Source organism: Oryctolagus cuniculus, chromosome 18, assembly GCF_051225735.1.
Source record: "Oryctolagus cuniculus isolate XC-2025 breed Fujian yellow rabbit chromosome 18, ASM5122573v1, whole genome shotgun sequence".
NCBI lineage: Eukaryota > Metazoa > Chordata > Mammalia > Lagomorpha > Leporidae > Oryctolagus > Oryctolagus cuniculus.
The window spans coordinates 68,004,509-68,032,451 of NC_142884.1; the positions used below are offsets into that span (position 1 = coordinate 68,004,509).

At 45.1% G+C, this 27,943-nt stretch overlaps 1 protein-coding gene across 6 annotated transcripts; it reads right to left on the reverse strand.

The window, feature by feature from the left end:
• On the reverse strand, positions 1-27,077 carry ADAT1 (adenosine deaminase tRNA specific 1). Of its 6 annotated transcripts, none has more exons than XM_089320513.1 (10): positions 26,989-27,077; positions 24,488-24,707; positions 24,144-24,212; positions 23,155-23,209; positions 22,602-22,732; positions 17,714-18,323; positions 14,797-14,942; positions 14,225-14,324; positions 3,878-3,964; positions 1-3,025 (listed from the first exon to the last, which is right to left on the reverse strand). In XM_089320513.1, the coding sequence occupies exons 2-10, from the start codon at positions 24,654-24,656 to the stop codon at positions 2,893-2,895; spliced, it is 1,500 nt and encodes a 499-aa protein (XP_089176639.1). In that variant the 5' UTR covers positions 24,657-24,707; positions 26,989-27,077; the 3' UTR covers positions 1-2,892. The 6 variants fall into 6 exon arrangements, with proteins under 6 accessions (XP_089176639.1, XP_089176635.1, XP_089176636.1 ...); XM_089320509.1 differs by having other exon boundaries at positions 26,937-27,042; XM_089320510.1 differs by having other exon boundaries at positions 26,273-27,006.
• Positions 27,078-27,943: the final 866 nt, after the last annotated feature.

Here is a 27,943-nt window from a genome sequence, read left to right on the forward strand (position 1 = left end):
TTTTTTAAAGATTTATTTTATTTATTTGAAAGACACAGTTACACAGAGAGGTAGAGACAGAGAGAGAGATCTTCCATCCACTGGTTCACTCCCCAGATGGTTGCAATGGCCAGAGCTGCGCCGATCCAAAGCCAGGAACCAGGAGCTTCTTCCGGATCCCCCACGCGGGTGCAGGGGCCCAAGGACTTTTGCCATCTTCTACTGCTTTCCCAGGCCACGGCAGAGAACTGGATCAGAAGAGGAGCAGCTGGGACTCGAACCAGCACCCATATGGGATGTCAGGGCTTCAGGCCAGAGCTTTAACCCACTGCACCACAGCGCCAGCCCATATTAATCTTAAAAAAAATCTTTGAAGGGCACATATTATTTTCAGTTACTATAGCAAAGACTGTATTGACAGGGTTAAATTTCCAGGACACTCAGTTTTTTTAGGGATGAACTAAATGGTTGATATCATCACTTGCAGAAACATCTTGAACTTAATGGAGCGTATGTTGAGAAATAAAGTTTATATTTATAATTTTTACCTTAATACCATTTCCATGAACTTGTTAGAGTCCCCTCATACTACTTGGGTAATTTTAAAAAATTTAAGAGGTGGGCATTTTGGCACAGCAAGTTAAGTCACTGTTTGTGATGCCCACATCCCATACAGGAGTGGCAGTTTTGGGCTCCAGTTGCTCCACTTCTGACGCAGCTTCCTGCTAATGCATCCCGGGAGGCAGCAGAAGATGGTTCAAGTGGTTGGACCCCTGCCACCCATGTGGGAGACCTGGATGGAGTTCTGGGCTCCTGACTTCATCGTGGCAGTCCTGGCTGTTGCAGACATCTGGGGAGATTTCACAAAAGATCTCGATCTCTCTCTCTCTCTCTGCTTTTCAGGTAGATGAAAATAAATAACACTTAAAAAATTTAAGAATACAGATTCACAACAAAATTCCACATGAACGTTCAAAGTAGCACTTGTCACAAAAGCCAAAAAGTAGAAGCACTCCATCAACTGATGACTACACACAAAAAACACAGCATATTCATACAAGTGAATATTATTTTTATCTCATAAAAAGAAAAAGAAAGCACTAATTCATGCTACAAGATGATAAAATTGAAAACATTATGTTAAGTAAAAGGAAGCCAGTGATAAAAGATCACATAATCTATGATTCCATTTACACAGCATATTAGAAAAGGCAAGTCCAAAAAGACAGAAAGTCAATTACTGGTTGATGAGAATAGGAGAGTGGATGCTAATGGGTACTGGACTGAGTTGAATAGTTTCCTTCAAAATTTCAGGTCCACCTGGAACCTCAGAATGTGACCTTTTTTTGGAAAAAAGGTCTTTGAAGATATAGTTATGATGTGATCAGACCAGATTAGCAGAGGACCTAAATCCAATGACTGTGGTCCTCCTAAGAAGGCCATGTGAAGACAGAGACACACTCAGGCAAGAAGGTCCGGTGTGGAAAGAGGCAGGGACTGAAGTGATGCAGCTATACGCCAAGGAGAACTAAGGACTGACAGGATCCACTAGGGGATGAGGAATGGTGACAAGGAAGGATTAGTCTCTAAAACTTTTCCAAGAAGCGTTAAGTTCCACTGACAACTTGATTTTGGACTTCTGGCTTTCAGAACTGAGAATGATTTTCTGTTGTTTTAAGCCATCCAGTTTATGGTACTTTGTTAAGATAGCCCTAAAAAAAAAAAAAAAAAAAGATAGCCCTAGGAAACTAATACAGGCACAAAGTTTCGTTTTGGGTTGATGAAAATATCCTAAAGCTGATGACTGTACAACTCTGTGAATACATGAAAAACCACTATATTGTATATTTTAAGTGGGTGAATATTATGGTATATAAATTATACCTCAAAACAGTTAATAAAAAACAGTTAAAGCTGTAAAAATTGCTAACCTTAAATAACCCAAACTTCCATTTTCAGTCAATCACTCCAGATCTGAAGAACCTGAGAGTTAAGTATTAGTTGTTAAACAAACTGGTTGCTGGGTCTGTTGCTGATTTGCTGTAGAAGCTTGGGGCCTTCTGACAGAATTCTTTCAGCTGAAAGTCACAAACCAATTCAAACAGCCTAAATCAACACAATAGTAGGAATTTGTCTCACATAACTGAAGTCCACGCTGGGCAATGGCTGCAGGTATCCAAACAGTGTCACTTGAGCTTTGGCTCTCTTGGCTGGTTCCTTCTTTGCCATCTTCATTCTCAGCTAGCTGTCTCTATGTGGTAGGAAAAGATGGTTGTGGGCAGTTACAAGATCATGTGCCTCTTACAGCTCCACACAAAAAGGATCTTTCCTGACAGCTCTGAGAATAACTTCAGGATTGTCCCGGACTTGTTCCTGAGCCAGAGTGAGACTGGCTTCAGCCATGTCTAGTGGACAGAGCAGGATCACTGAGGACTGGGACAATGATGGCTCCCCATAAGAAGAAAGGCTGGGGACACAATACATGTTCACTATGCCAGGCAAAGCTGAAAGGCTCGTGGAGTCAAACATCACCTCAGTTCCAAAAATTCTGGTTGAATCAATGTAGGAAAACATAAAACACAGCTGCCGCAGACTACTTTTAAGGAGTGTTATGTTCCAAATTCTCATTTTACATTTCAGAGAAGACATAAAACACAACTTGAAGTCAGATGCTAAAGTCACCTGTGCATTAGTGAGATGCCATTTTAAGCTGAGAGTTACATCAATCGAGTACAGACTGCTTCATGTCCTGGGTTTCATCTGTATTACACTTACGAGGTACAGTGCTCTGGGAGAAGGTTCTTTCTTCCTTTTTTCTTCTTCTTTCCTGATTTAGCCACCAGAAAAGCCAGGGCTCGTCCAGCATAAAGGAAGGAGGCTGCTCCCAGCAAGCATTTTAAAAACCTTTCCTTCTCACTTAAACTGGTGATAGTCCGGTGGGTTTCTGATCCAGGGTCCAAATGCCTGCTTTCGGAGTGTGCGCCAGGCTTCCTGGTAAGCAGCAGCGGCCTCCTTGTGCTCCTGGTAGGTCTCCAGCTTCCGCGCCCTAGTGCACACATACCATCAAGCACACAGGTGCTCACTGGACAGCTCACCCTGGGGCCAAGAAGACACCCAGACAAACCTCTGGACAGATTTATAACAAGAAACTTCAGAACAGAAGGATTTACTATGCTTTCCTAGAGCACCTCTGACTCCACTGTAAGGAATTCACTAGAAAGCAACATGGATTAAAACAATAATGAACAGAATGCTGGTTTTCTTAGGTCCTGGTAGAACCACATTCAACAGGATTAACTACTTTTTTGGTTTAATGTTTTCTTTTTTTTTTTTACCTTTATTTTTATTTATTTATTTATTTTTTGACAGGCAGAGTGGACAGTGAGAGAGAGAGACAGAAAGAAAGGTCTTCCTTTTGCCATTGGTTCACCCTCCAATGGTCACCACAGCTGGCCCGCTGCGGCCGGCGCATCACACTGATCTGAAGCCAGGAGCCAGGTGCTTCTCCTGGTCTCCCATGGGGTGCAGGGCCCAAGCACTTGGGCCATCCTCCACTGCACTCCCGGGCCACAGCAGAGAGCTGGCCTGGAAGAGGGGCAACCGGGACAGAACCGGTGCCCCGACCGGGACTAGAACCCGGTGTGCCGGCACTGCAGGCAGAGGATTAGCCTAGTGAGCCACGGCGCCGGCCTGGTTTAATGTTTTCTAAGGGTCTACAATTTCTACCACGATCTAGATTAGAAACTTCCTGTCGGCCGGCTGAAGGGACAGCACAAGATGTGATCAGTAACAGTGCCCATCAGCTCGCTGAACCATCATCCTGCCAAAGCTTCCTGTCACTCATAAGCCGACTCAGAAGGCTTCCCAAATGTGAAAAACCCAGTGTCAACAGTGTCACCTGAGGGAGTCTGGCCACTTGTCCTCTGCCATGCTGCTGAGAAGCTTCTGGAAGGATCTAAAGAGCTCCACCTTGCTGATTCGGGATCTGTTTGGAAAAAGAAGGCAGCGATGATTTACTGGACATGTACTACGTATCAGGCCTTACCAAAGACACCAGGCTTCACTCGGTGTTCAGGTTTGACAGTGCCAGGGCCCCTGTTTCACCTGTACTCGGCAAGAGGAAAATCTGGACCTGGGGATGCCCAAGCAGGTTGAGGTAGAAAAACGAATCTCCTCTGAAGAATGTCATCAGCAGTGCGGTCATTAACGTGACGAGCTCACATGCGGCACGCCCAGTGCAATTGCTAAATTCTGGCCCCCAGGTCTCTATGAGACTCTCCCAGCTACTTTCTTTTAAGGTAACAATGGGTAACAATGCTTACAAGCAATGGAAAGCACCACCCAGTTATGAAGGCAGAGGGCTGGGTGTGTTCAAAATTTGGTCTCAGCCATAATCCACTGACAAGGCCAAAGACGACGCAGCTGCTGGAGGTGTAATGGAGGTGAACGCTGCTCCAACAAAGTGCTGAGGACTGCCCTCCTCCATGAGGGCCTGAGGCGAATCTGTGAAGTTACCAAAGCCTATTAGGACAAACTCAAGCCATCCTTCTGTGCTTGTGTCCAGCTGTGATGAGTCAATGTAGGCTTAGTTGGTGGAGATCTTTTGGCTGAACACCACATCAATTAAGGATGATGACAACAAGAAGCTGGGAAAATGGAGTGTCTATGTAAAAGTGACAGAGCAAAAACAGTGGGTGGATAGTGCTGTGTAGTGGTTGAGGACTACAGAAAAAAAATCTCAGGCCCAGAGTACTTCAAATGCAACAAATGAACAAAGAAGCAAATTGGCTGAAATTTGGCACTGTGGCACAGTGGGTTAAGCTGTGTTCTGCAATGGTGGGATCCCATATGAACCCCAGTTTGAGTCCTGACTGCTCCACTTCTGATCTTTGCTACTGTGCCTGAGAAAGCAGAAGATGGTTTGAGTACTTGGGCTTCTGTCACGCATGTGGGAGACCTAGATGGAGTTTGTGGCTCATGGCTTCAACTTAGGCAGCCCTGGCCATTGCAGCCATTTGAGGGGTGAACCAGTGGATACAAGGATTTTCTCTGTCTCTGTCTCCTCTCCCTCTCTCTCTGTAACTTTTTTTTTTTTTTTTTGACAGGCAGAGTTAGAGAGAGAGAGAGAGAGAGAGAGAGAGAGAGAGAGAGAGAGAAAGGTCTTCCTCTTTCCATTGCTTCACCCCTCAAGTGGCTGCCATGGCTGGCGCGCTGCGCTGATCCGAAGCCAGGAGCCAGGTGCTTCCTCCTGGTCTCCCGAGCGGGTACAGGGCCCAAGGACCTGAGCCATCCTCCACTGCCTTCCCGGGCCACAGCAGAGAGCTGGACTGGAAGAGGAGCAACTGGGACAGAACCAGTGCCTCAACCGGGACAAGAACCCGGGGTGCCGGCGCCACAGGCGGAGGATTAGCCTAGTGAGCCGTGGCGCCGGCCAACCCTTTCAAATAAATCTTTTTTCATTTTGTTTTTAAAGAAACAAAAAACTGTTTCAGAGACTTGAGTGCTGTTCCCAGTGTGAAGTGCAACTGCGAAGTCTGTCTGAGGCCAAATCTCCAGACTCCCCGACACGGGCATCCTGAGCGTCCAGAGGCCAGGCTCTGCTTGGAAACCACAAACTTCTGGAGAGCAGCCACGGTCCGGGATTCGTCAGGAAGTGAGTGCTGATTCTCATGAGCCCCCTTACACCTTCTTGGTTTTTGTCTATTCAGTTCAGACGTGGCCTTAACTGTATGGATGAATATGTGTTACCTCCCTTCCCTCATATACAAATTCATAAGACACCTCTAGAAGATGGGAAATGCTGTGTGTGTCAGTAACGTGCAGTCTTGTCTTTTAAATACCATAGCCCACATTACTCAGCAAACCATCCACCCTCAGCTTGACCGAGTGACCATACCTGGAACATGAAATGCAAAAAAAAAAAAAAAAAAAAAAAAAAAAAAAAAAAAAAAGAGGCAGTGCAGACCTGTAAGGCTGTACCTGGCTGGGGTCCGGCCTATTGCAGGAAGTGTGGCTGAAAGGGGAACCCTGAGCCTGCAGGTGCTATGCTCCCTAGGCTTGAACCGTGCTGGAACGGCTGCGGGGCCTCAGAGACGCATGGCTGTCTTAGCAAAAACTAATGGAACGCCCTTCAACACATCAGAGAAGGAAATAACACAAGTCTGAGGAAAATACATGCTGAAAAGTGTGTGTTAGAATTCAACATCCACTCAATTATTTAAAAACTTTTAGCAAACTAGGGCTTGACAATACTTAAATTCATAAAGAATATCTCTTATAAAGCCCTACAGCATATACATATCCTTAAAAATCACAAATAAGACAAGTATACTTGCTATCAATGTTCTTATTCAGCATCACATAGAAGATTCTGGTCAGCAAGACAAGAAAAAAGAAATAAAGAAATAAAAATAAGAATTGGAAAATGAAAATCAAGTGGTTATTTGCAGATGCCTGTGATAGTGTCAGCTCTAGTCAACACAGCAAGACAAGAAAAAGAAACAAAAGGAATGGAGGATTGGAAAGGAAGAAACACTATTTGTAGAAGACTGTCTGTATCGAGAAGCTCTGAAAGAATTCCCAAACAAAATAAGAAGAGTTGATAAGGTTTCTGGATACAAACATTAATTGCCAAAAAGAAGAACAGAAAAATTGCAACAATAGTAACCAGAAAATGAGATAAAAGGACCTACTTAAAATGGCATATATGGGGACCAACACTGTGGCACAGTGGGTTAAAGCTTTGGCCTGCATCGTTGGCATCCCATATGGGTGCCGGTTCAAGTTCTGGCTGCTTCACTTCTGATCCAGCTCCCTGCTAATGTGCCTGGGAAAGCAGTGGAGGATGGCCCGAGTCCTTGGGCCCCTGCACCCACGTGGGAGACCTGGAAGAAGCTCCTGGCTTCTTCATCCTCCCTCTGCCATTCCTTCTCTCTCTGTGTAACTCTGACTTTCAAATAAATAAATAAATCTTAAAAAAAAAAAAAAAAAAGACAGAAAATCTCCCAGTAAAAGTAAAGAGGAAATGCAAAGTAAACAATAGAAATATTTATGGAAAAATGGCAGAGCCAAGTTGTTGCTTATACTCAGTCACCTTGAGTGTAAATGACCTCAACTTTCCAGTTAAGACACAAACTGGCTGAATGGGAAAAAAAAAACAAAACCCATCTAATTGCTGCCTACAAGAAACACATCTCACCAACAAAGATATACACAGACTAAAAGTGAAAGGATGGGAAAGATAGTCCATGCTAACAGAAACCAAAAAAGAGCTGGTGCAGCCATCCTAATATTAGACAAAAAAGACTCCAACATAAAAACTGTTAAAAGAGACAAAGAAGAGCACTGTGCAATGATTAAGGGGTCAATTCACAGGATGTGACTATAATAAATGTATACACACATAATTACGGGGCACCTGGCTTTTTTTTTTTTTTTTTTTTTTTTTTTTGACAGAGTGGACAGTGAGAGAGAGAGACAGAGACAAAGGTCTTCCTTTGCCGTTGGTTCAGCCACCAATGGCCGCCGCGGCCAGCGCGCTGCGGCTGGCGCACCGCACTGATCCGATGGCAGGAGCCAGGAGCCAGGTGCTTTTCCTGGTCTCCCATGGGGTGCAGGGCCCAAGCACCTGGGCCATCCTCCACTGCACTCCCTGGCCACAGCAGAGGGCTGGCCTGGAAGAGGGGCAACTGGGACAGAATCTGGCGCCCCGACCGGGACTAGAACCCGGTGTGCCGGCCCCGCTAGGCGGAGGATTAGCCTAGTGAGCCGCGGCGCCGGCCAGGGGCACCTGGCTATTTAAAATAAATGTTGATAGATCTAAAGGGAGACGCAGACTCCCATACAATAGTAATGGGGGACTTTAATACTCCACTTTCTGCAATGGACAGATCAACCAGACAGAAAATCACAAGAAAACAACAGTTAATGCTACAGACCAAATGGACCTAATGGATATCAACAAAACATTTCATCCTACAGTTGCAGAATATACATTCTTCTGACCAGTGCATGGAACCTTCTCTAGGATAGACCACAGGTCAGGGCAAGGCCATAAAGCAAGTCTCAGCAAATTCAAATGAATCAAAATCATACCTTATATATCTTCTTTGACCACAACAGAATGAAGCTGGAGATGAAAAACTTGAGAGTTCTAGAACATATGCAAGCACACAGAAGCTGAAGAGTACAATCCTGAATGAACAGTGGGTCATAAAAGAAATCAAAAGAGAAATTGGGGCTGGCACTGTGGCTTAGGGGTTAAAGCCCTAGCCTGAAGTGCTGGCATCCCATATGGGTGCTGGTTTGAGTCCCAGCTGCTCATCTTCCAATCCAGCTTCCCACTGATGTGCCTGGAAAAACAGTGGAGGATGGCCCAAATCCTTGGGACCCTGCACCCATGTGAGAGACCCGGAAGATGCTCCCAGCTCCTGACTTTGGATTGGCTCAGCTCTGGCTATTGCAACCATTTGGGGAGTGAACCAGTGGATGGAAGACACCCCCCACCCCGTAACTCTATCTTTCAAATAAATAAAATGAATCTTAAAAAGAAAAAAGAGAGAGAGAGAGAGAAATCAACAAACTGTTCAGGAACAGTTTTTTTTTTTTTCATACTATTTGTTGCAATCTTTATTAGTATAGTTATCTTCTGTGTATAAAGTTAATTGAAAATAGATCTTAGTAAAAAATAAGAATGGGAATAGGAGAGGAAGGAGGAAGGAAGGTAAGAGTGGGGGTTGGAGAGTGGGTATGGTGGGAAGAGTCACTATCACTGTGTTCCTAAAGTTGTATTTAAGAAATGCATGAAGTTTGTGTACCTTAAACAAAAGGTTTCTGGGGAGAAAAAATATCCATGGGAGTAGCCAATTAATTGTTGAGAGAAGTGACCCTCTATAATAATCTATTCAAACTGAAAAATAAATCTATATTGAATCCAGCTAAATACTATTAAGACAGACTTTGAACAGATTTGCTAAAATATGGAGTAATTCTACTTCTCACAAAATTTTTCATTTGAAAATATTAACATGTAATGTGTTAACTGTTATTTAATGTATTAATAAATGCTTTTAAATTTCAAAAAGTGCAAGATTTTACATAAAGTAGAATGATAAAACTCTATTGTAATATATATGGAAGACTTAAACTAGTGAACACTCACAACTATCACTTGTAAATCTGAGGCATGACACCAACTGGCACCAGTGTTACAGACAGATATACCAGGTTCCTGATTTGTAAGATACTGAAAAGATGTAAACTCTCCTCAAACTGATCTTTACATTTAAAATCCAAGAATAGCCAAGATACTCCTGAAGGCACTGCAGGGGGAACTGCCCTAATAGGCTAAGAGTGTGGTTCTAGTACTGGGATAAACAGAACAAAGGGAAAAAATAGATGGCCTAGAAACTCACACATAAGTATGATTCCTAGATTCAACACAAGTGTTCACTTAAAAACATGCAGACTGCAATAAAATGAATATAGTTTTCATTTTTTCAAAGATTAGAAAATAAAATAAGCTTGTCTGTCAGGAAGTTTGCATTGCATACAGAAGTCTTTACATATCATCATGCATTGGGTCATTACAGGTACACCAGAAAGATAAGAGACATACACATATATAATTCTTAAAAATTTAAAAATATCATATTGATATTTTCAAGTTTTCCATGTCTTTACTAACATGTAGACACTTTTAGATTTTTTTTAAATCCCTCACCCTTTTCATTTATATTTCAATGAGCGTTTGTTTTTTTTTTAAGATTTATTTTATGATTTGAAAGACAGAGTTACAGAGAGAGGTAGAGACAGAGAGAAAGGTCTTCCATCCACTGGTTCACCCCCAAGATGGTTGCAATGGCCAGAGCTGCGCTGATCCAAAACCAGGAGCCAGGAGCTTCTTCCAGGTCTCCCACGTGGGTGCAGGGGCCCAAGGACTTGGGTCATCTTCTACTGCTTTCCCAGGCCACAGAACCATAGAACCAGTGCCCATATGGGATGCTGACACTGCAGGCGGTGGCCCCACCTGCTACACCACAGTGCCGGCCCCCATCAATGAGCCTTGTAATGGTCTATCCAGCATACTGTAAGAACTTGACTGACATGGGAAGAGGATTTGTCTCTTCAGGTAAAAGACAGTTTCCTCACTAGGCTAATTCTCCGCCTAGCGGCGCCGGCACACCGGGTTCTAGTCCCGGTTGGGGCGCCGGATTCTGTCCCAGTTGCCCCTCTTCCAGGCCAGCCCTCTGCTGTGGCCAGGGAGTGCAGTGGAGGATGGCCCAGGTGCTTGGGCCCTGCACCCCATGGGAGACCAGGAAAAGCACCTGGCTCCTGGCTCCTGCCATCGGATCAGCGCGGTGCGCCGGCCGCAGCGCGCTGGCCGCGGCGGCCATTGGAGGGTGAACCAACGGCAATGGAAGACCTTTCTCTCTGTCTCTCTCTCTCTCTCACTGTCCACTCTGTCAAAAAAAAAAAAAAAAAAAAAAAAGAGGGAGAGTAAAATAAAGTATCGTACAAATAAGGGTCCTTTCACCAGTTCTTGTTACTACCTCTGTTTATTTAAAAAAAGAAGTCTGGGGCCAGTGCTGTAGTATAGAAGGCTAAGCCTTCACCAGAGATGCCGACATCCCATATGGGCACCAGTTCATGTCCTGGCTGCTCCTCTTCTGATCTAGTTCTCTGCTTGTGGCCTGGGAAAGCAGTGGAAGATGGCCCAACTGCTTGGACCTCTGCATCCATGTGGGAGACCCAGAAGTTCCTGGCCCTGGCTTAGGATCTGCTTAGTTCCAGCTGCTGTGACCATTTGGGGAGTAAACCAGAGAATGGAAGACTTTACTCTGTCTCCCTCAGTCTGTCTGAAATTACACCTCTCAAAGAAATAAATAAAAATCTTAAAAAAAAAGTCTTAGAATATGTCCCTATGATGCCAGCATTCAAGGATGAGCAGTGAGGGAGAAAATCTATTTTCCCTCCAGCAGCTGTTGGTCTTAGAATAAGAGTAACTCTGATTCCTTCACACGTAAAGGAGCTTAATTTGATAACTGAAAGGGAAATCAGTCTTAATGGGATGTCTCTTTCACGCCGTGCACCATGCTAGGTGCACCATGTATATTGCTCAGTTCTCAAAATGTGACCATGTGCTAGATATTGTCAGTCACCCTTACTCTATAGTTGAGGAAACAGAAACTCATAAAAGTTGAGTAATTTGCTCAAGTTCATGTGATGGGGAGAAAAGCAGCCAGGATAAACAGTGATCCCTTTAACCCCAAAGCTTCTGCTCTTCCCACAACACACTTCCTCCTGGTAGGAAATGTGCTCTCTAAATGGAGAGAAAGCCATGTGTCAATGACCGCAGGTCATCAACTCAAGGATCTGTCTGGGAGACAGAGCCAGGGCTAGAACATGGGCACTTCTAATCATACAGATAACACAGATATACTGGAACAGGCCAGAGAACAGCTTTGGGAATATAGATGATCACTTTGAGCCACAGGCAGTTGAAGTTGAAGCAGTTTTAAGAGGGTATGCACTCAGCAGAGAAGAGCAGCTCAGTTCTGAGCAAAGCAGCAAACTGAAGGCACAGTCGGTTGGGCAGGGGCACAGAAGAAGCGGCAAGGCTGTCACCGCCGAAAGGCAGAACTCAGCAGGAAACATGGGACCTGCTCTGCTCGTTCACTGTGGTCTGTGGCTGAGGGCTGGTCTCCTGAAAAGTAAAAAGCGGTGAACACTAGCTAGACCCTTGAGAGAAAGCATGCAAAAATCCCTACACCCAACAATGTAGTACATAGTTCTCAATTCAACAGCCTGGCTGCCAGGATGCTGGCAGGCTTTAGTGTCTAGCCTACCTGAGCCCCAGCACTCAGCAGGTGAGAAGAAAACCTTTAGAAAAAAAAAAAAAAGGCTGAAGACATCTAAATTGAATTTTTTTCTTGTTTTGAGACAGGCCAAAGAGCATGTCAATAAGAAACAAAAACAAATCCATCTGTAAGATTTAATTATAAAATATATTTGTATAAGCGCACGGAAAAGAAAGAGTAGAGAATGCTAGTGTAAAGAGGACCAGCTGTAAACGTGGAGCAAAACCCAAGAAAGAATTCTTCTCAAAATCTCCCCAGGGTAAACAACAGTCTTTCCAAAAAATGTTGCTCAAACAATGGACTATCCATACATCAAAGAAAGAGTGAAGATGAATCTCTACCTCACACCACACAGAAAGATTAACTCAAAATGGATCAAAGTCTGGGGCCAGCATTGTGGCACAATGGGTTAATGCCCTGGCCTGAAGCGCCAGCATCCCATATGGGCGCCAGTTCAAGACACGGCTGCTCCACTTCCCTTCCAGCTCTCTGCCACTGCCTAGGAAAGCAGTGGAAGATGGCCCAAGTCTTTGGGCCTCTGCACCCACATGGGAGACTGGGAAGAAGCTCCTGGCTCCTGGCTTTGGATCTGTGCAGCTCCGGCTGCTGTGGCCAATTGGGGAGTGAACCAATGGAGAGAAGACCTCTCTCTATGCCTCTCTTCTCTCTGTGTAACTCTGATTTTCAAATAAATAAATAAATCTTTTAAAAAAAAATGGATCACAGTCCTAAAAATAAGAGCTAAAACTAGAAAACTGTTAGAGGAAAACAGAATAAATCTTTGTGATTTTGGATTAGGCTATGGTTTCTTTAAAAAGACACCAAAAGCACAAGTATCAAGAGGAAAAACAATCATAAATTTGACTATCAAGATTTAAAACTTTTGTGCTTTAAAAGATACTATCAAAAAATTACCCACAGTGACCAGCTCTGTGGTGTAATGGGTGAAGCTGCCACCTGCAGTGCCAGCATCCCAAATGGGTGCCAATTCGAGTCCCGAATGCTCCTCTTCTGATCTAGCTCTCTGCTATGGCCTGGGGAAGCAGTGGAAGATGGCTCAAGTGCTTGGGCCCCTGTTCTAGTGTGGGAGACCCAGAGGAAACTCCTGGCTCCTGTCTTTGGTTTGGCACAGCTCCAGCTGTTGCAGCCATCTGAGGAGTGAACAAGCGGAGGAAAACCTCTCTTTTTCTCTCTCTGCCTCTGTGTAATTCTTTCAAATAAAATAAGTAAATCTGTAAAATAAAAGTACATAAGAAGATGCCCAACACTATTAGTCATTAGGCAAATGCAAATCAAAACCAGCATCACATACCACTTCACACTTCACATCAATCAGAAGAACTGCAATAAAAAAGATGATAACAAATGCTGCAAAGGATGCAGGGTAACAAACTCATACATGGAACTCTCATTCTCCCAGACATGTAAAATGGTACAGCTGCTACGGAAAACAGTTCTACATTTCCTTACGAAGTTAAACACATGGTTACCATATGACCTAGCAATTCCACTCCCAGATACACAGTACCCCAGAGGAATGAAACCTCCATAAATGTCAAGATGCTGCATGGGTGCTTCTCAGGGGGACTCACCCTGGAATTGGAGGCACGGCTGCAGTTTCCAGCGCCGGGCACACTCGCCCCAAAGGAATGTGGCAGCGGGAGCAGCAGGGGGCTAATGGACATGTCTAGGTACGGTACCTCGAGTGTTTTCAGGAATTTGTAAATTTGCATCTAAATGGGCCTGTCTCCGAAGATTTACAATGCAGCTCTAATCCCTTTGTTAGACCACCAGACCAAGGTCCTTTTCCCAAATCCTTAAGTTGATGTAAACCTTGCCTGCTAACTTATAGACTTGCTAGTACCCTCTAAATAAAAGTGGGAATGCAAAGCTATCCAGTGGCGCACTCTTAGAATGGATATTCCCATGTCCTGTCTCCTCATTTGAAAAACCTCACACACCCACACAAAAACTTGTCCAAAATGTTCATAATAGTATTATTCATAATAGCCAAAATGTGTGAGATGCCCATCAGTGAATGAGTGGACAAAGTGTAATATATACATACAATGCAATACTACTATTCAGTCATAAAGGAACAAAGTACTAGTCCATCCTGCAACACGAATGAACAATGAAAACATGCTAAGTGAATGAAGCCAGACACAAGTGGCCACACTTGATATGACTGCATTTATGTGAACTGCCCAGAACAGACAAATCCATGGAGGTAGAAAGTAAATTCCAGCTTTTCAGGAGACTGTGAGGAGAAAGGAGTGGGCAGTGACTGCTATCCATTTTTCTTCCGGGGTGAAAATGTTCTGGGATTAGATAGTGGTAAAGTGCAAGTGCACAGCCACCACCCCTTCTGCCCTAATCAGCTGTACCTGGCTTGAAGGCTTCCAATTCTCTTCTTTGTGGTTCCCTGTGGGAAGCCATTGGCAGTAACATCCAATGGCTGCTCAGGAACTGCGCTCCAGCTGATGGCTACAAAAAGATAAGATTCCGGGATTAAAACTGTTCAGTTTCCTTGAGGGCCATCAGTATTTTAAAAAAACTTGTTTTCTCTGATTCTGCAGGCCTATGAGAGCTGGATACGACATCATAGATAGCGACTGCTTCTTTGGCACTTGGCCTCCAGTGTACAATATAAAAAGGTTCATGATTCACTACCATCATTATAGCACCTACCAATCACTGAGCTGTAGTATATGCTGGACACAGAGTAAATGCACTAAATAGAATTTCTTAAACTTCACAATAACCCCAATCAGAAATATTCTTCTAATCTGAAGAGAAACTGAGGCTGCAAGAGGATGACATGCTGAGCACCCTCAAAGCCCACACTATGGAGCACTTGCGTGGTAAACTGCCTTCCTGGGCTGGGAGGATGCAAATCCTCCTGGGCCTCTCTTGGTCAGAGAAGTTGCTCCAGGGTAAGTCTAACGGGATCCTTTACCTGCCCCACAAGGAACAAGTCGGCCTGGGTTGTCAGTCGTCCTTGCCTGCACTGCGTAGCGGCTCTGTTCAAACAGTAAATCTGACTGCTGTATTTTCAGTTCTTGAACACCAAAGCCTTTGGGTAGAGCTGAAACATTCTGACACCTAAATGTGAAAGAAAATTTATTCAGTTTAGGCACACTCCCAGAGAAAAGGAACATCTAGGACTGTGGACCACATCATCATCCCTGAGTCTGAGTGGGAGCCAGAGGCCTTGGGAGATGTATGGATCTACTTAAGTATTAAGGCCAGGACAAGACTGTGTCAGAATAGAATTTAGATCATTAGAACTGTTTGGAGGGGCCAGCACCATGGCTAAGTGGGTTAAGCTGCCAACTGTGGGGCCAGCATCACATATAGCACCAGTTCCCATCCCAGCTGCTACACTTCTTATCCAGCTCCCTGATAATGCTCTTGGGAAAGCGGTGGAAGATGGCCCAAGTCCTTGGGCCCCTGCACCCATGTGGGAGACCTGGAGGAAGCTCCTGGCTCCTGGCTTTGGATCAGCCCATCTCCAGCCATTGTGGCCATTTGGGAGTGAACCAGTGGATGGAAGACCTCTCTCTGTCTCTATCTCTCTCTATAACTCTGCCTTTCAAGTAAATAAATGAATCTTTAAAAAAATAATAAAAAAGAACCTTACAGATAGAGGAAGATCATTCTCCATTACTCTGAAGGGACAATCAATCCCCTTCAGTGACATCACTAACATCCAACTACATTTCTGATAGAGGCACTGAGATCACTGAAAATCTGAATCAGAAATATAAACTTGTTGGCACCTATTTCCTAGGGAATCCTTCAAATACAGCAGAAAACAAAATTATCCTATAATACAAAAGGTTCGTTTTTTTCTCTCTGTATCTTACACACAAACTAGATAGCAACATGATGTGGGTTCAGAACTCAGTAGATATCAACTTCTATTCCCAGAGTAGGAAAAACACAGAAAATGTCCTGGGCATGATGGTAGTGTTTTTTTTGTGTGTGTGTTTCTAGTATAGATTTATCCATTTATTTGAAAGTCAGAGTTACACAGAAGGAGAGGCAGAGAGCGGTCCTCCATCCGCCGGTTCACTCCCCAATTGGCCAAAATGGCCAGAGCTGCAACGATATAAAGCCAGGAGCCAGGAGCCTCCTCCGTGTCTCTCACGTGAGTGTAGGGGCCCAAGGACTTGGGCCATCGTTTACTGCTTTCCCAGGCCATAGCAGAGAGCTGGATTAGAAGTGGAACAGCCAGGACCGAACTGGTGCCCACAGGGGATGCTGGCACTGCAGGTGGTGGCCCCACCCACCACACCACAGCAACAGCCCCCTGGGCATAGTAAGGGTTGTCTTTTAAAAAACAAACACATGGGTTGGTGCTGTGGCCCAGTAGGTTAACACCCTGGCCTGAAGCGCTGGTTCGGCACTGGTTCGAGACCCGGCTGCTCCACTTTCCATCCAGCTCTCTGCTATGACCTGGGAAAATGGTAGAAGATGGCCCAAGTCCTTGGGCCCCTGCACCCACATAGGAGGCCAGAAAGAAGCTCCTGCCTCCTGGCTCCGGATTGGCGCAGCTCTGGCTTTTGCGGCAAGCTGGGGAGTGAATCATCGGATGAAGACCTCTCTCTCTCTCTGCCTCTCCTTTCTCTGTGTAACTCTGACTTTCAAATAAATAAATAAATCTAAAACAAAACAAAACAAAACAAAAACACATACAAACAGGAGCTGGGCCGATCTGAAGCCAGAAACCAGTAGTTTCCACCGGGTCTCCCATGTGGGTGGCAGATTCCCAGGTACTTGGGTCATCTTCCTCTGCTTTCCCAGGCCATTATCAGGGAGCTAGATTCGAAGTGGAACAGCCAGCACACGAACCAGCAGGCACTATGAGAATCTGAGGTCACAGGCAGAGGCTTTACATGCTTCGTCACAAAGCTGGCCCCTAGCACCAATTGTTAAAGTTCACTCATGTGACAGTGTGTATCAATACTTCAGTTCTTTTTATAATTGAATATTTTATTGTCTGGATATACTACATTCTGTTTATCCATTCTTCTAGTAATGGACATTTGGGTCAGTTTACTTCTTGGCTATGTGAGTAATGCTGCTATTAACATCTGTGTACAAGTTTTTGTGTGGCTGTGTGTTTTCATTTCTCTTGGCTATGTACCTGGGCATGGAACTGCTGAGTCATAGTCTAGGGCTGTTTACTGGAGTCTGCTTCAGAGGCAGTATGTTGGCCGCGGCCCCACATGCTTCCCCTGGCCATGGCCTTGCCTGTCCCTCATTTATCACAGCCATAACAGATTTGGCTCCCTCCTCTAAGAAGACTCTACTTGAACAGTCATAAGTGTGGTCATCCTTAGTTTTTTTATCTTTTTTAAAAGTTAAAACTAATACTTGGAGATTTTTATAATTTAAATGTAATTTAATGGTCATAAAAGTACACTGAAGAAAAATCAGAAAATATAGTATCAAAGAAAAACTGCCCATAATATCACACCTTAGAGATAAATCATTATAAATATTGTGATGCACATCCTGCTGTTTTCTTTGTACATATATACTTTCAGATCCGAATGAGCTCATTTTTTATCTTCTAAGTCATTCCTGAAACATTATGGATGTCTTTCCACATTAAAAAGTTCATCAATAAGATTTAAAAAAAACGAAATCACTTAATTTCCTGCTGCCAGGTATTTCAAGCTTCATTTTTCATTTTTTAACATTATTTTTGTACAAACCTAAATATCTGAGTACCTTCTTTTCTTTGCGATGGACTCCTAGAAGCTGAACTGGATCAGAATACTGAAGACTTTTAAGACTCTTTGGAGCCCCTCTCAGACCACTTGCTAGACTGCCTCCAGCTGAGCCCTCCCCCCTTGCCCTCTTACCTCCCGAGCAGTGCTCTCTGCATGGCTTCCTGGCTGTATGGGCACTTCCCAATGACCACAGCTGACAGGTAGATGGGCTCTTCCAGGAAGTGCATCAACAGCGCACCTTGACAACCCAGGACATTCCATCGGGCGACCTTGTCACTGCAGGACATGGAGCATGTCCTGTCTCCACGGCCTGGCTTCACTCGGAGCAGCCCCACCTGGTGATAGGCAGCACCAGGCTGCCCCGAGTCCCCAGCTTCTCCAGGCACACACTTGGCTCCAGTTCTGTAAACGTCCACCACTTTGGCGCCCCTATGGTCCATTCCGGTGACAGTGGCTGATCTCTCTGCAGTGCGATTAGAACTGCTAACACCTGGTGGGAATGAGCTACTTTCCTGCTTGCCACAGGGAGCTGTACCATTGGCTGCCTCCCTAATGGGAGCTCCAGGTTCGAGCCTCATCTTTTTAGATACAGGACTGTCAGGACTGTCACATCTCCTTTTATTTTCTGGAGACTCTGGGTTAACACTGGCTTCTAATGATGAGTTGTTGGCCCAATCTCTGCTGATAGGACAACAAGGCTGTTCTTCAAACTCAAGCATTGGAATAATGGATGCATCACCACCTGCAGGAGAAAGAACTCCTTAAACCAGTGGTTCTCAAAGTGAGGTCCCTAGAGCAGCCCTATCAGCAACCCTTGGGAACCTGTTAGACATACACATTTTTGAGATCCACAACAGACCACTGAACTAGAAAGTGTGGAGGTGAGGCCCAGTCATGTGTTTTAACAAGCTGTCCGAGAGATTCTGATGTAAGCTCAAGTTTGAGAATCGCTGTAAATGAAGTTCCATCTATTCTCTCAGCAGACCCAAGATGAGTTAAGAGGGCACACACATTTCTCTAGTAACGATCTTCTGGGACACTTGCTGCAGATTCTTTCCTGGACCCAGAACGCTGGAATTTCTAGAGAAGAGAGGTCTAAAAAATTGAATATTTAAACAAAGATTTCAAGTCATTCTTTTTTTTTTTTTTTTTTTTTTTTTGACAGGCAGAGTTAGACAGTGAGAGAGAGAGAGACAGAGAGAAAAGTCTTCCTTCCATTGGTTCATCTCCCAAATGGCCACTACAGTTGGCGCACCGCGCCAATCTGAAGGCAGGAGCCAGGTGCTTCCTCCTGGTCTCCCATGTGGGTGCAGGGCCAAGCACTTGGGCCATCCTCCACTGCCCTCCCGGGCCACAGCAGAGAGCTGGACTGGAAGAGGAGCAACCAGGACAGAACCGGCGCCCCAACCGGGACTAGAACCCGGAGTACTGGCAGGATTAGCCTAGTGAGCTGCGGCGCCGGCCTCGTCATTCTTATTACACAGAAGTTTAGGAGACACTGGATTAGACAGGTTTTTTGACAATTTGGGTCACATAATTCTTTGCTGTGGAGCTCGTGTGTACATCATAGGACATTTAGCAGCCTCCTGGTCTCTAACGGGAGATACCAAGAGCATTCCCAAGTCTGATAAACAAAAATACTTTCAGATGTGTCACATGTCCCCACAGGAACAGAACTGTCTCTAGCTGAGAATCACTGATTAAGAAGCAAGGTTTTCCCAAGTGCATTTTGTGGAATCCTATCCAACAAGATGCCTTGGAAAACACAAGCGCACGGTTTATTTCTTGGTTAAATTTGGCGAACACTGTGTTCAAATATCCCCATCTTAGAGATTTTAAGATGTATATCCTCACAGAAAAGACTCTGCAGTAAAGTATACAACCTGGTCTAAACCAGTGTTTCTAAAACGTCCAGTGTCTCCCTGTGCTGGTATAGACTTCCAATCCACTCTGTGCTTATAGTGAGCCAAGGAAACGCAGACAATAGTGTGAAGCACAATCCTCCCTTGAGAAGCGAGCTGTTTCTTCACAAACTAACTTAAGATGTGGTACTTTTTTTTTTTTTATCTTTTATTTAATGAATATAAATTTCCAAAGTACGACTCATGGGTTACAATGGCTTCCCCCCCCATACTGTCCCTCCCACCCACAACCCTCCCCTTTCCCACTCCCTCTCCCCTTCCATTCAAGGATGTGGTACTTTTAAAAGCATGTAAATAATACATCTCTAGTCCTTATAACCTCCGAGTGGGAAGGGCAAGAGATGAAGAGGGAGTGTTGCCAGGAGACTGGCTGGCTGGCTTCCAGAGACCTCACAGAGTGACAGTGACTTCTGAGAGTTTGCTGGTGCTCACCTCCCACTTCACAGGTTGGAGATCAGATCTTGACAGAGTGCCTGAATCCAAGAGGCTGACTCACACCAATAAAACTCACAAGTGGGAGTCTGATGTAGCTAATCAAGGCATCAAATTATTAATTAGTAATGAAAAGTAAATTCTAAGGGAACAGAAAATCAAATTCTCTAGTTAGCATGCTTTTTTCCACAGGGACAGCCTAAATTAAAAGATTCCTCAAGGGAGCTACATCAGTGGTTTCAGATTTTGGTTTCATGGACCACCAAAATTTCCAGAAGTTTTTAAGACCAAGAGAAGGCTGCCAATTTTTTATTATATCAAGTTGAGATTTTCAAAAGTCCCATTAGGGACCAGTATTATGGTGCAGCCAGTTAAGCCATTACTTGCAATGCCAGCATCTACTGGAGTGCTGGCTCAAGTCCCAGCACCTCCGCTTCCTGTTCAGCTCCCTGCTAATGCACCTAGAAATCCAGCAAAAGATAGTCCAACTTGGGCCCCTGACACCCACGTGGGAGACCCAGATGAGTTCCAGACTCCGGCTTTGGCCTGGCTCAGACCTGGTTATTGTGGCCATCTAGGGAGTGAACCAGTAGATGGAAGATCTTGTTCTTTTTCTGTCTCTCCCTCTTTCTCTCTCTGCCTTTCAAATAAATAAATATTTTTTCAAAAGTACCAACTAGGCTGGCACCACGGCTCACTAGGCTAATCCTCCGCCTGCGGTGCCAGCACACCGGGTTCTAGTCCTGGTCGGGGCGCCGGATTCTGTCCCGGTTGCTCCTCTTCCATTCTAGCTCTCTGCTGTGACCAGGGAGTGCAGTGGAGGATGGCCCAAGTGCTTGGGCCCTGCACCTGCAAGGGAGACCAGGAGAAACACCTGGCTCCTGGCTACGGATCAGTGGGGTGCACCGGCCACAGCGGCCATTGGGGGGTGAAACAACGGAAAAAGGAAGACCTTTGTCTCTGTCTCTCTCACTGTCCACTCTGCCTGTCAAAAAAATAAAATAAATAAATAAAAGTACTAATTAATCCCATTTGAAAAAGAAAAATTTCATAACCTTTAAAGTAAAGGAAATTAATGTTGAAAAACTTACTACGTAGTCTTGATTTTTCTTGTTTTACCAGGAACTTCCTCAGATCAGCAGGTCCGTGGGCAGCTACTTTTAGTCTACTTAGGCCATCAGGCTGTGATCCCAGATGCACTAAATCCACAAGATGATGCTGACCTGTGGGACTACCTGGCTATGCAAAGTGTGGCCCACAGACCAACATCACTGAAAACACCTGGAAGTTGGTTAGAAATGCGTAACCTGAGGCCTCACTCAAGACTCACTGAATCTGAGTCTGCATTGTAACAAGACCCCAGTGTGATCTGTGCATTTCACAGTTTCAGAAGCACTGACTAGGAAGCATCCATCTGTTTGGAGCAGGGCACCCACTACTAGGAATGGGGCAAGGAAGAGCCCTGTCTACCTCCATCATTCTTCTGGCCTTCAACTCTGAACCAATTCTTTCTCATATTTCTTCTTTCTTAAGCTATGATATTATTTTCAATTTTAGTTACCATCAAATCTTGACAGTTATTCTCTTTAAGAATTATTTATTTATTTTCAAAGGTAGAATTCTAGAGAGGGAGAGACAGAGACAGAGAGAAATTCCATCCACTGGTTCACTTCCCAAATGGCCACAAAGGCCAGGGTGGGCTGATCTGAAGCCAGGAGCCAGAAGCTTCTTCTGGGTCTCCCACATGGGTCTAGAGACCCAAGTACTTGGGCCATCCTCTGCTACTTTCTTAAGTGCCTTAGCAGAGAGCTGTATATAAGTGGAGCAGCCAAGACTCGAACTGGCCCCAATATGGGATGCCTGCACTGCAGCGGCAGCTTTACTCACTAAGCCACAGTACTAGCCCCTATTCTCTTTCTTTATAGTGAATATTTATCTCTGTTCTAATTACATGTATTAGTTTTAAAGTTTAATATAATCTTATATCCTTATTTCAAAGTTTTTAAGTGAGGAAATATTACAGCCATTCCTGAGTTGTTATCTGTAAAAGGTGGGGATTATTTTCAATTTTCAAGAAAGGAAAACAGGGAACAGAACTGAAAAACAGGATAGAATTGATCCTCTTGAGTAGATCTGACTCTCTTGCCTTAAACAACTGTAATACCATCCTCTTATAACTCATCAGAATTAACTTTGTGGCTATCCACATTCCCTAAAAGTCTCTATAAAGGTAAGCAATGTGCTAGTCTCATTCACTGCTATATATCCAGTATGTCATATTGCACCTGACAAGTAGTAGAAAATTATTTTTTAATGAGTGAGTGAGTAAGTTTCAGGGCAAGTCACTATAATAGGATTCTGGAATGAGATGCCTTGCTCTTGGCTTCACATACTGCCAGGTTTCAGCCTTAGACTTCCCAGTCCTGACTGTGAGAACTGAGTAACAGCATCAAGAAGACTCTGCACCCTCTGCGTTGCCCTGTGCCTTCCCTTCAGTGGAGAAGCGATTAGGTACACTGGCTACGTCCCCAAAAAGGCCCTGTCACTAGCTGCAGCTACACTTCAGCCAGAGTGGTTTTTCTTTTCTTTGAGAAATGCATCTATGGATAAGACAAATATAAAAAATAGATGGCGCAATATTAATCCAAAGGCCTGATTATACTTACAGGGCGTATGGCTGGAGAAAAACACAAAAGAGAGGTCTGGTCTGAGTTTCCACAGTCCTCTCTGCGCTCCTGGGACAAAGATACTCCCCTCTTCCATTGCGGCTGCCATGTGCAGCTGATAGAGAAGATACCTGAAGTTGCACGACAGATGAAAATGAAGAACTGATGACTGAGTGACTGCAGGTCAATGGGACAGGCAGTGATCTGAAGCTATGAGCATGATTTAGACCAATGATTCTCAAAGTGTGGGCCCTCTACCTGCAGCATCAGCGTCACCTGGGAGTTTGGCAGAAATGCAATTTCTCGGGCTCCACCCTGGATCTGCTGACTCAGAATCCATGGAAATGGACCCAGAAATCTGCAGTGTAAAGGACCTGCCAGGTGATTCTGTGATACACTCAAGTTCGAGAAGCACTAGCCAAAGCCACAGCACTATTAGAAGTGAAGTTCACAGAGTACTTAATCTGTACTCCCTGGGTACTTATTAGCAATGCAGGTTTTGTGGCCTCACCCAAGACATGCTGAACTGGATTCTCACGGGATGCGGCTTTACCTCTGGAAACTCCTTTTGGCTATGATTTCCGCATGGCTATCATTGAGGATGTCTCCTGGGGCAAAGACAAGACACACGGTGAAGACAAGTGGGACCTGGACAGGCCCTGTTTCTAGACGCACAACAAAACAGGCCTCCCAGCACCCACGATGGCCAGATAGCTACCAGAGGCCTCGGCCAGAAAGTGTAGCGATCATCACTGGCACTGAGTCTACAGCAGGGTGTAACTCAGCCCTGAAGATATTTTAGGACAGAATGTTCTTCGTTGTGGGGTCTATTCCATGTGTTTCAGGACACTGAACAGCATTGCTGGCCTCTACACATGAGATGCCAACAGTACTTCCCTCCCCCCAACTTGTGACAAAAATGTTTCTAGACATTCCAAAACATCTCATGGTGTGCTGACTTATTTTCAGTTGAGAACCACTGATTTACAGAAAGATCTGAAAGAGTGAAGTCCAGATCGTTTGTACCCTGGTAGCAACTCCTGCTCATGGGGATAAAATTCCATTTAATTCAGGCTACCGTGTTCTTGAAACAGCTCCCTCATATACAGGAGACAAGGCTAAGGGAAATGAAGGAAGCTGACAACAGGAAGCAGAGTCAAGATCCAGGATCCCTAAGAAATTTCCACATTCTTGTTGGTGCCCAAAGCTCCATTTAATTTCAGATTCCCTTCCTTTCTGGGGTTTTGAATTCACTCAATTTGCATCCTCTACTTGCTATAGATCCTAAAGTCTTCCAGACCCAACACAGCTAGCTTCAGTTCATTCAGGAGGCCTGTTCCTAGAGCTCTTTGCTTTGCTGGTGGAGTTTCATTCTGGAAATGAGTACTGTCATTCCAATTGGAAAAACAGTCAGTAGGAAATGCAATGTCAGTCACCCTAACCAATAGGGCCCCTTTTCCCAAAGTGAAAAGGTTAACCTGGACACTGGTTTCTAAGGCTCCCAGAGAGACAGTGTTTGCTTAGATCCCCTCCTGTGCTTACCGCTCTTTCTCATTTTGGACTGGCCTATGCACTTCGTTCCTGTTCCCATTGAGACAACTTCCTTTGTCACTGAAGGAAAAAAAAAACAAAACAAAAAACAAATCATTAAGTGAGCTCTCGGAGGCTAAATATTCCCCAGCATTCAGCTTATGTCTACATATTCCTCCGGTAGACACAACAGGGCTGCAGTTCCAGCATGGTGGTCCCGGGGCACCTGGCAGACAGCAGGGAAACGGTCCTAATGTTGTAATCAACATCCTGCCCACAACTGTTCCTGTACAGCAGTGCATAATTCTACCATCACTGAAAGACAGACGGAGAGGTCCAAGGAGAACAGATCTCACCTTGTGCTGGTTTACCAGGGGTGTCACAGGCCTGGCCAGCTGCAGACTGTATCTTCACTATGGCTGCCAACAACGTCCACTCGCGATTTGGCTCAGGTTTCCCCTGCTTGGGCAGCCTGACCCCATAGTGCTCATAGCATAGCTGAGCAATCTCGTCAGCGGTCCACATGGTCAGAGTTGGTACTGAGGCCTTGATCAGGAGTCACAACCATCAGAAGTACTGAAAGGGGAACCAGTGGAAGATGCTGCTCTCACACCAGGGCTTCGACAGTCTTTCAAATGCAGCCCGACTGTTCTGATTGAGTGTCCTCTACCTTCACCTCCATGGAATCATTTTCCACTACCTTCCTGTCACCTTTCCATCTTTAATGAAAAAGCAAAGAAGCCCTAAATCCCATCAACCCCAGGAGGCACCTTATTTTTTCAAGATTTTTAAAAATGTTAGATAGCTGACAAATCTGTAACAAATCTGAATCTTACTCTACACAAGGGCATGAGAAGGAAGCACCCCCACGCTTGGGAAAGAGCAAACAGAGTTGCAGACTTCAGCTTGCTTCAGATAGACCCTCACCATCCAAGGTTTTTCTTCACGAATAGTTGTCCTTTTCTACCCTCCTTTTGAGGCACTTTCTCTCCTTTCCCTATGGAAAAGTGGTTTTCTCTGTCTCCCTCTAATAAATTCCAACCAAGAAGTTCCTTACAGGTCAAGTGTTCTCCTTTTCACAGGAGTCATGCTTAAGGGTATGGGCTTTCGAGTCACCCTTCTGGGGCCTAATTCTAGTTCTGCCACTAATTAACCCTATGTGACATTGATTACCAACTACTCTACATCTGTTTAAATATGGCTGGGGTGGGCGTCCAGTCTAGCAGTTAGCCTGACAGGATGCCCACTTCCCAAAATGGAGAACCTGGATTTGGGTTCTGGCTCCTGACTCCAGCTCCTGCTAACGCAGACCTGGAAGGCAGTGGTGATGACTGAAGTAGTTAGGTCTTGCCACCTACACGGGAGACCAGGATTGAGTTCTCAACTCCCAGCTTCAGCCCAGCCTATGCCCAGCCTTTGTGGGCATTTAAAATGAACCAGTATACAGAAGCTCTGTCTCTCAAAAAAAATAATAATCTAATAGTAATAATATCTAATCTATTGGAGTTCTTGTGAAGATTAAAAAATAACAGCAAATTCTATGATGTTGAGTAATTAACATCAACTGTGATTAACATGACAAAAATAACATTTAATTTACTTTGAGGTACTTGGTGGTGGTGGGAGGGCAGAGCAAAAGGACTACAACTGGCAAATTAGAAACATGAATTAAAAAAAAAAAACCAAATTAGGCAGATCAGACCTTAAAGAGGCTTAGGACACTTTACTGGAAACTCTCCCACTCCTGGCTCTGTATCACCACTCACTAGACTCATCCTAACCTCATGTGGTCTCAATTATATCCAAAGCCTCTTGGTAGAAGATGAGATCATGTGGCAATGGGCAGAGCTAAGCACTGTAACCAAAAAAAAAAAGTTTGCAGACCTCAATGCACGTCACTTTTGAAAGACCCTTCCACACTGAGACCCGTGCATTACAATGTGCAGGCCTGAAACTGCAGTAAACGGTAATACTAAGACCATGGGGATTTAAAACAAAAATCTGGCAGGAACTGACAGAAACTGTGACTTCAAAATCAGAGAACCGGAAGTCGTCTTGCATCTCTTAGAACAAACAAAAAACATTCTGGGAGGCACCCCCAAGCGGTGAATTTTAACGAGGGCAGGTATCCGGCCACCAACCTGACACTAAACCAGAGAAGCACCACGCACGCTATCAACTAGCAGCCCAGCAAGGCCGACTCTCCCAGGAGAAAGGACTCCCTGCCACGAAGCAGCCCGAAGCAGTCATCTCGTTCAGGCAGTCGACTGAAGGAGGATGCAGCTGTTGCCATGAACGAATCCTGTTTCTGCCATCCCGAGTCCATCAGAACCCAAGCCTGCGCTCCCGCCTAGATCCTGAGGGACTTCTCCAGAGAAAGCACCGCACCTGTCGGCCCACAGGACCGCAGTGCCAACAGCCCTGACCAGAAAAGTCAAGTCAGCGGCCAGGCGGAACCGCGGCTTTAGCGGGGCTCCCCGAGCCACAGCCCTCTTGGCCACTCGCGAGCCCGGGGCGGGCCCTCCAAAGAAGGAGAAAAGCCAGACGGGGCACTAAGGGAGCGGGCTGGGGACAACGTGAGCGCCCGACTCACGGGGTCCCGCGGCAAGCGCTGGCCGCCAGAGCTCTCCACGCACGCGGCGGCTGCCGGCACTTCCGGGGACGGAGGGAACTTTCCCATGAGACACGCGTCCGGGAAAGTCCTGACATCATTTTCCCACATGAAATGGGCTCGGCAAAGTCATACTACAGGTTCCTGACTCGGGGCCGGGACCCGCTACCCCAACACCCAAAACACCCTCCCACCTCCACGCCGAGGGAACCAGCCTAACACCGGGGTCGCGGAGACGTGACGTACAAAGAGGCCGTCCCTTCCGGGCGCGCGCAGTGCAAGCCGGCCCTTGTAGTCTTCGGTGGGGGCGGAGCCAAGGCCGCGGTACTGGATCCGAGTCTGGGATCCTCTTGGTGATGTATTTTGCGATGCTCACAACAGGCTGAGGGGCCGCCTGTCGGGTTAGAGGTAGTTTCAAATGGAATGATGTATCTAGTAACACTACTCTGAACTTTCGAAACAGTGCCGCGCAATAGAAATAATAAGTCATTTTGTAATTTAAAAATTTCTGGTAACCCAAAAGATGTTCAAAAGAAATACATGAAATTAATTTTGCTCATTTATTTTACTTAGATATATATATATATATATATATATATATATATAAATCTCATTTCAACGTATAACCAGTGTTTTAAGAAATACTGAGGTATTTTACATTGTTTTTTTCTATCCTGTGTTTAAGACATCTGGTGTATATTTTACATCTGGATTCAGATCAGCCACATTTCAAGCCGTCAATAGCCACATGTAGCTACTGTGGCAGAAGCACAGGAGTAACGCCTTCAGATTTCCAGGAATGGGTGGTATAGCACTCTGGGATAGTTCTGGAAACTCCACTCATCAGCAGTTGTTCACCTCAATTGCTAAAGAAGAGACAGCTCAGTTTTCTTATTATCTCCCAAAAGTTAAGAGGAGACAGAGTAAAGTTCTTAACTCCATCCTTCTCGTTATTACAGAGGAAAAGGGCCGTGGCCCTACTCCAAGGTTCAAGATCTGCTTGCTCCTCATTCCTGGTCCTCCCAAGTCTGTCTCTGAAAAGGCAGAACAGATTTTCCACGTGCTGGTTCACTCCCCAAATGCCCACAACAGCCAGAGCTTGGTTAGCCTGAAGCCAGGAGCCAGCAGCTCCATCCAGGTCTCCCACATGGGTGGCAGGAACCCAGGTACTGAGACGTCTCCTGCTCCCTAGGGTGCCCAT

Bases quoted from the DNA above. Each gene is read 5' to 3' on its own strand.
- ADAT1 (XM_089320513.1), bottom strand. From the start codon at position 24,656: ATGTGGACCGCTGACGAGATTGCTCAGCTATGCTATGAGCACTATGGG. The intron at 24,213-24,487 runs GTGAGATCTGTT...TTTTTCCTTCAG, and splicing joins CCCTGGTAAACCAGCACAAG to TGACAAAGGAAGTTGTCTCA. The intron at 3,026-3,877 runs GTGACACTGTTG...TGTGTGCACTAG, and splicing joins AAGTGGCCAGACTCCCTCAG to GGCGCGGAAGCTGGAGACCT.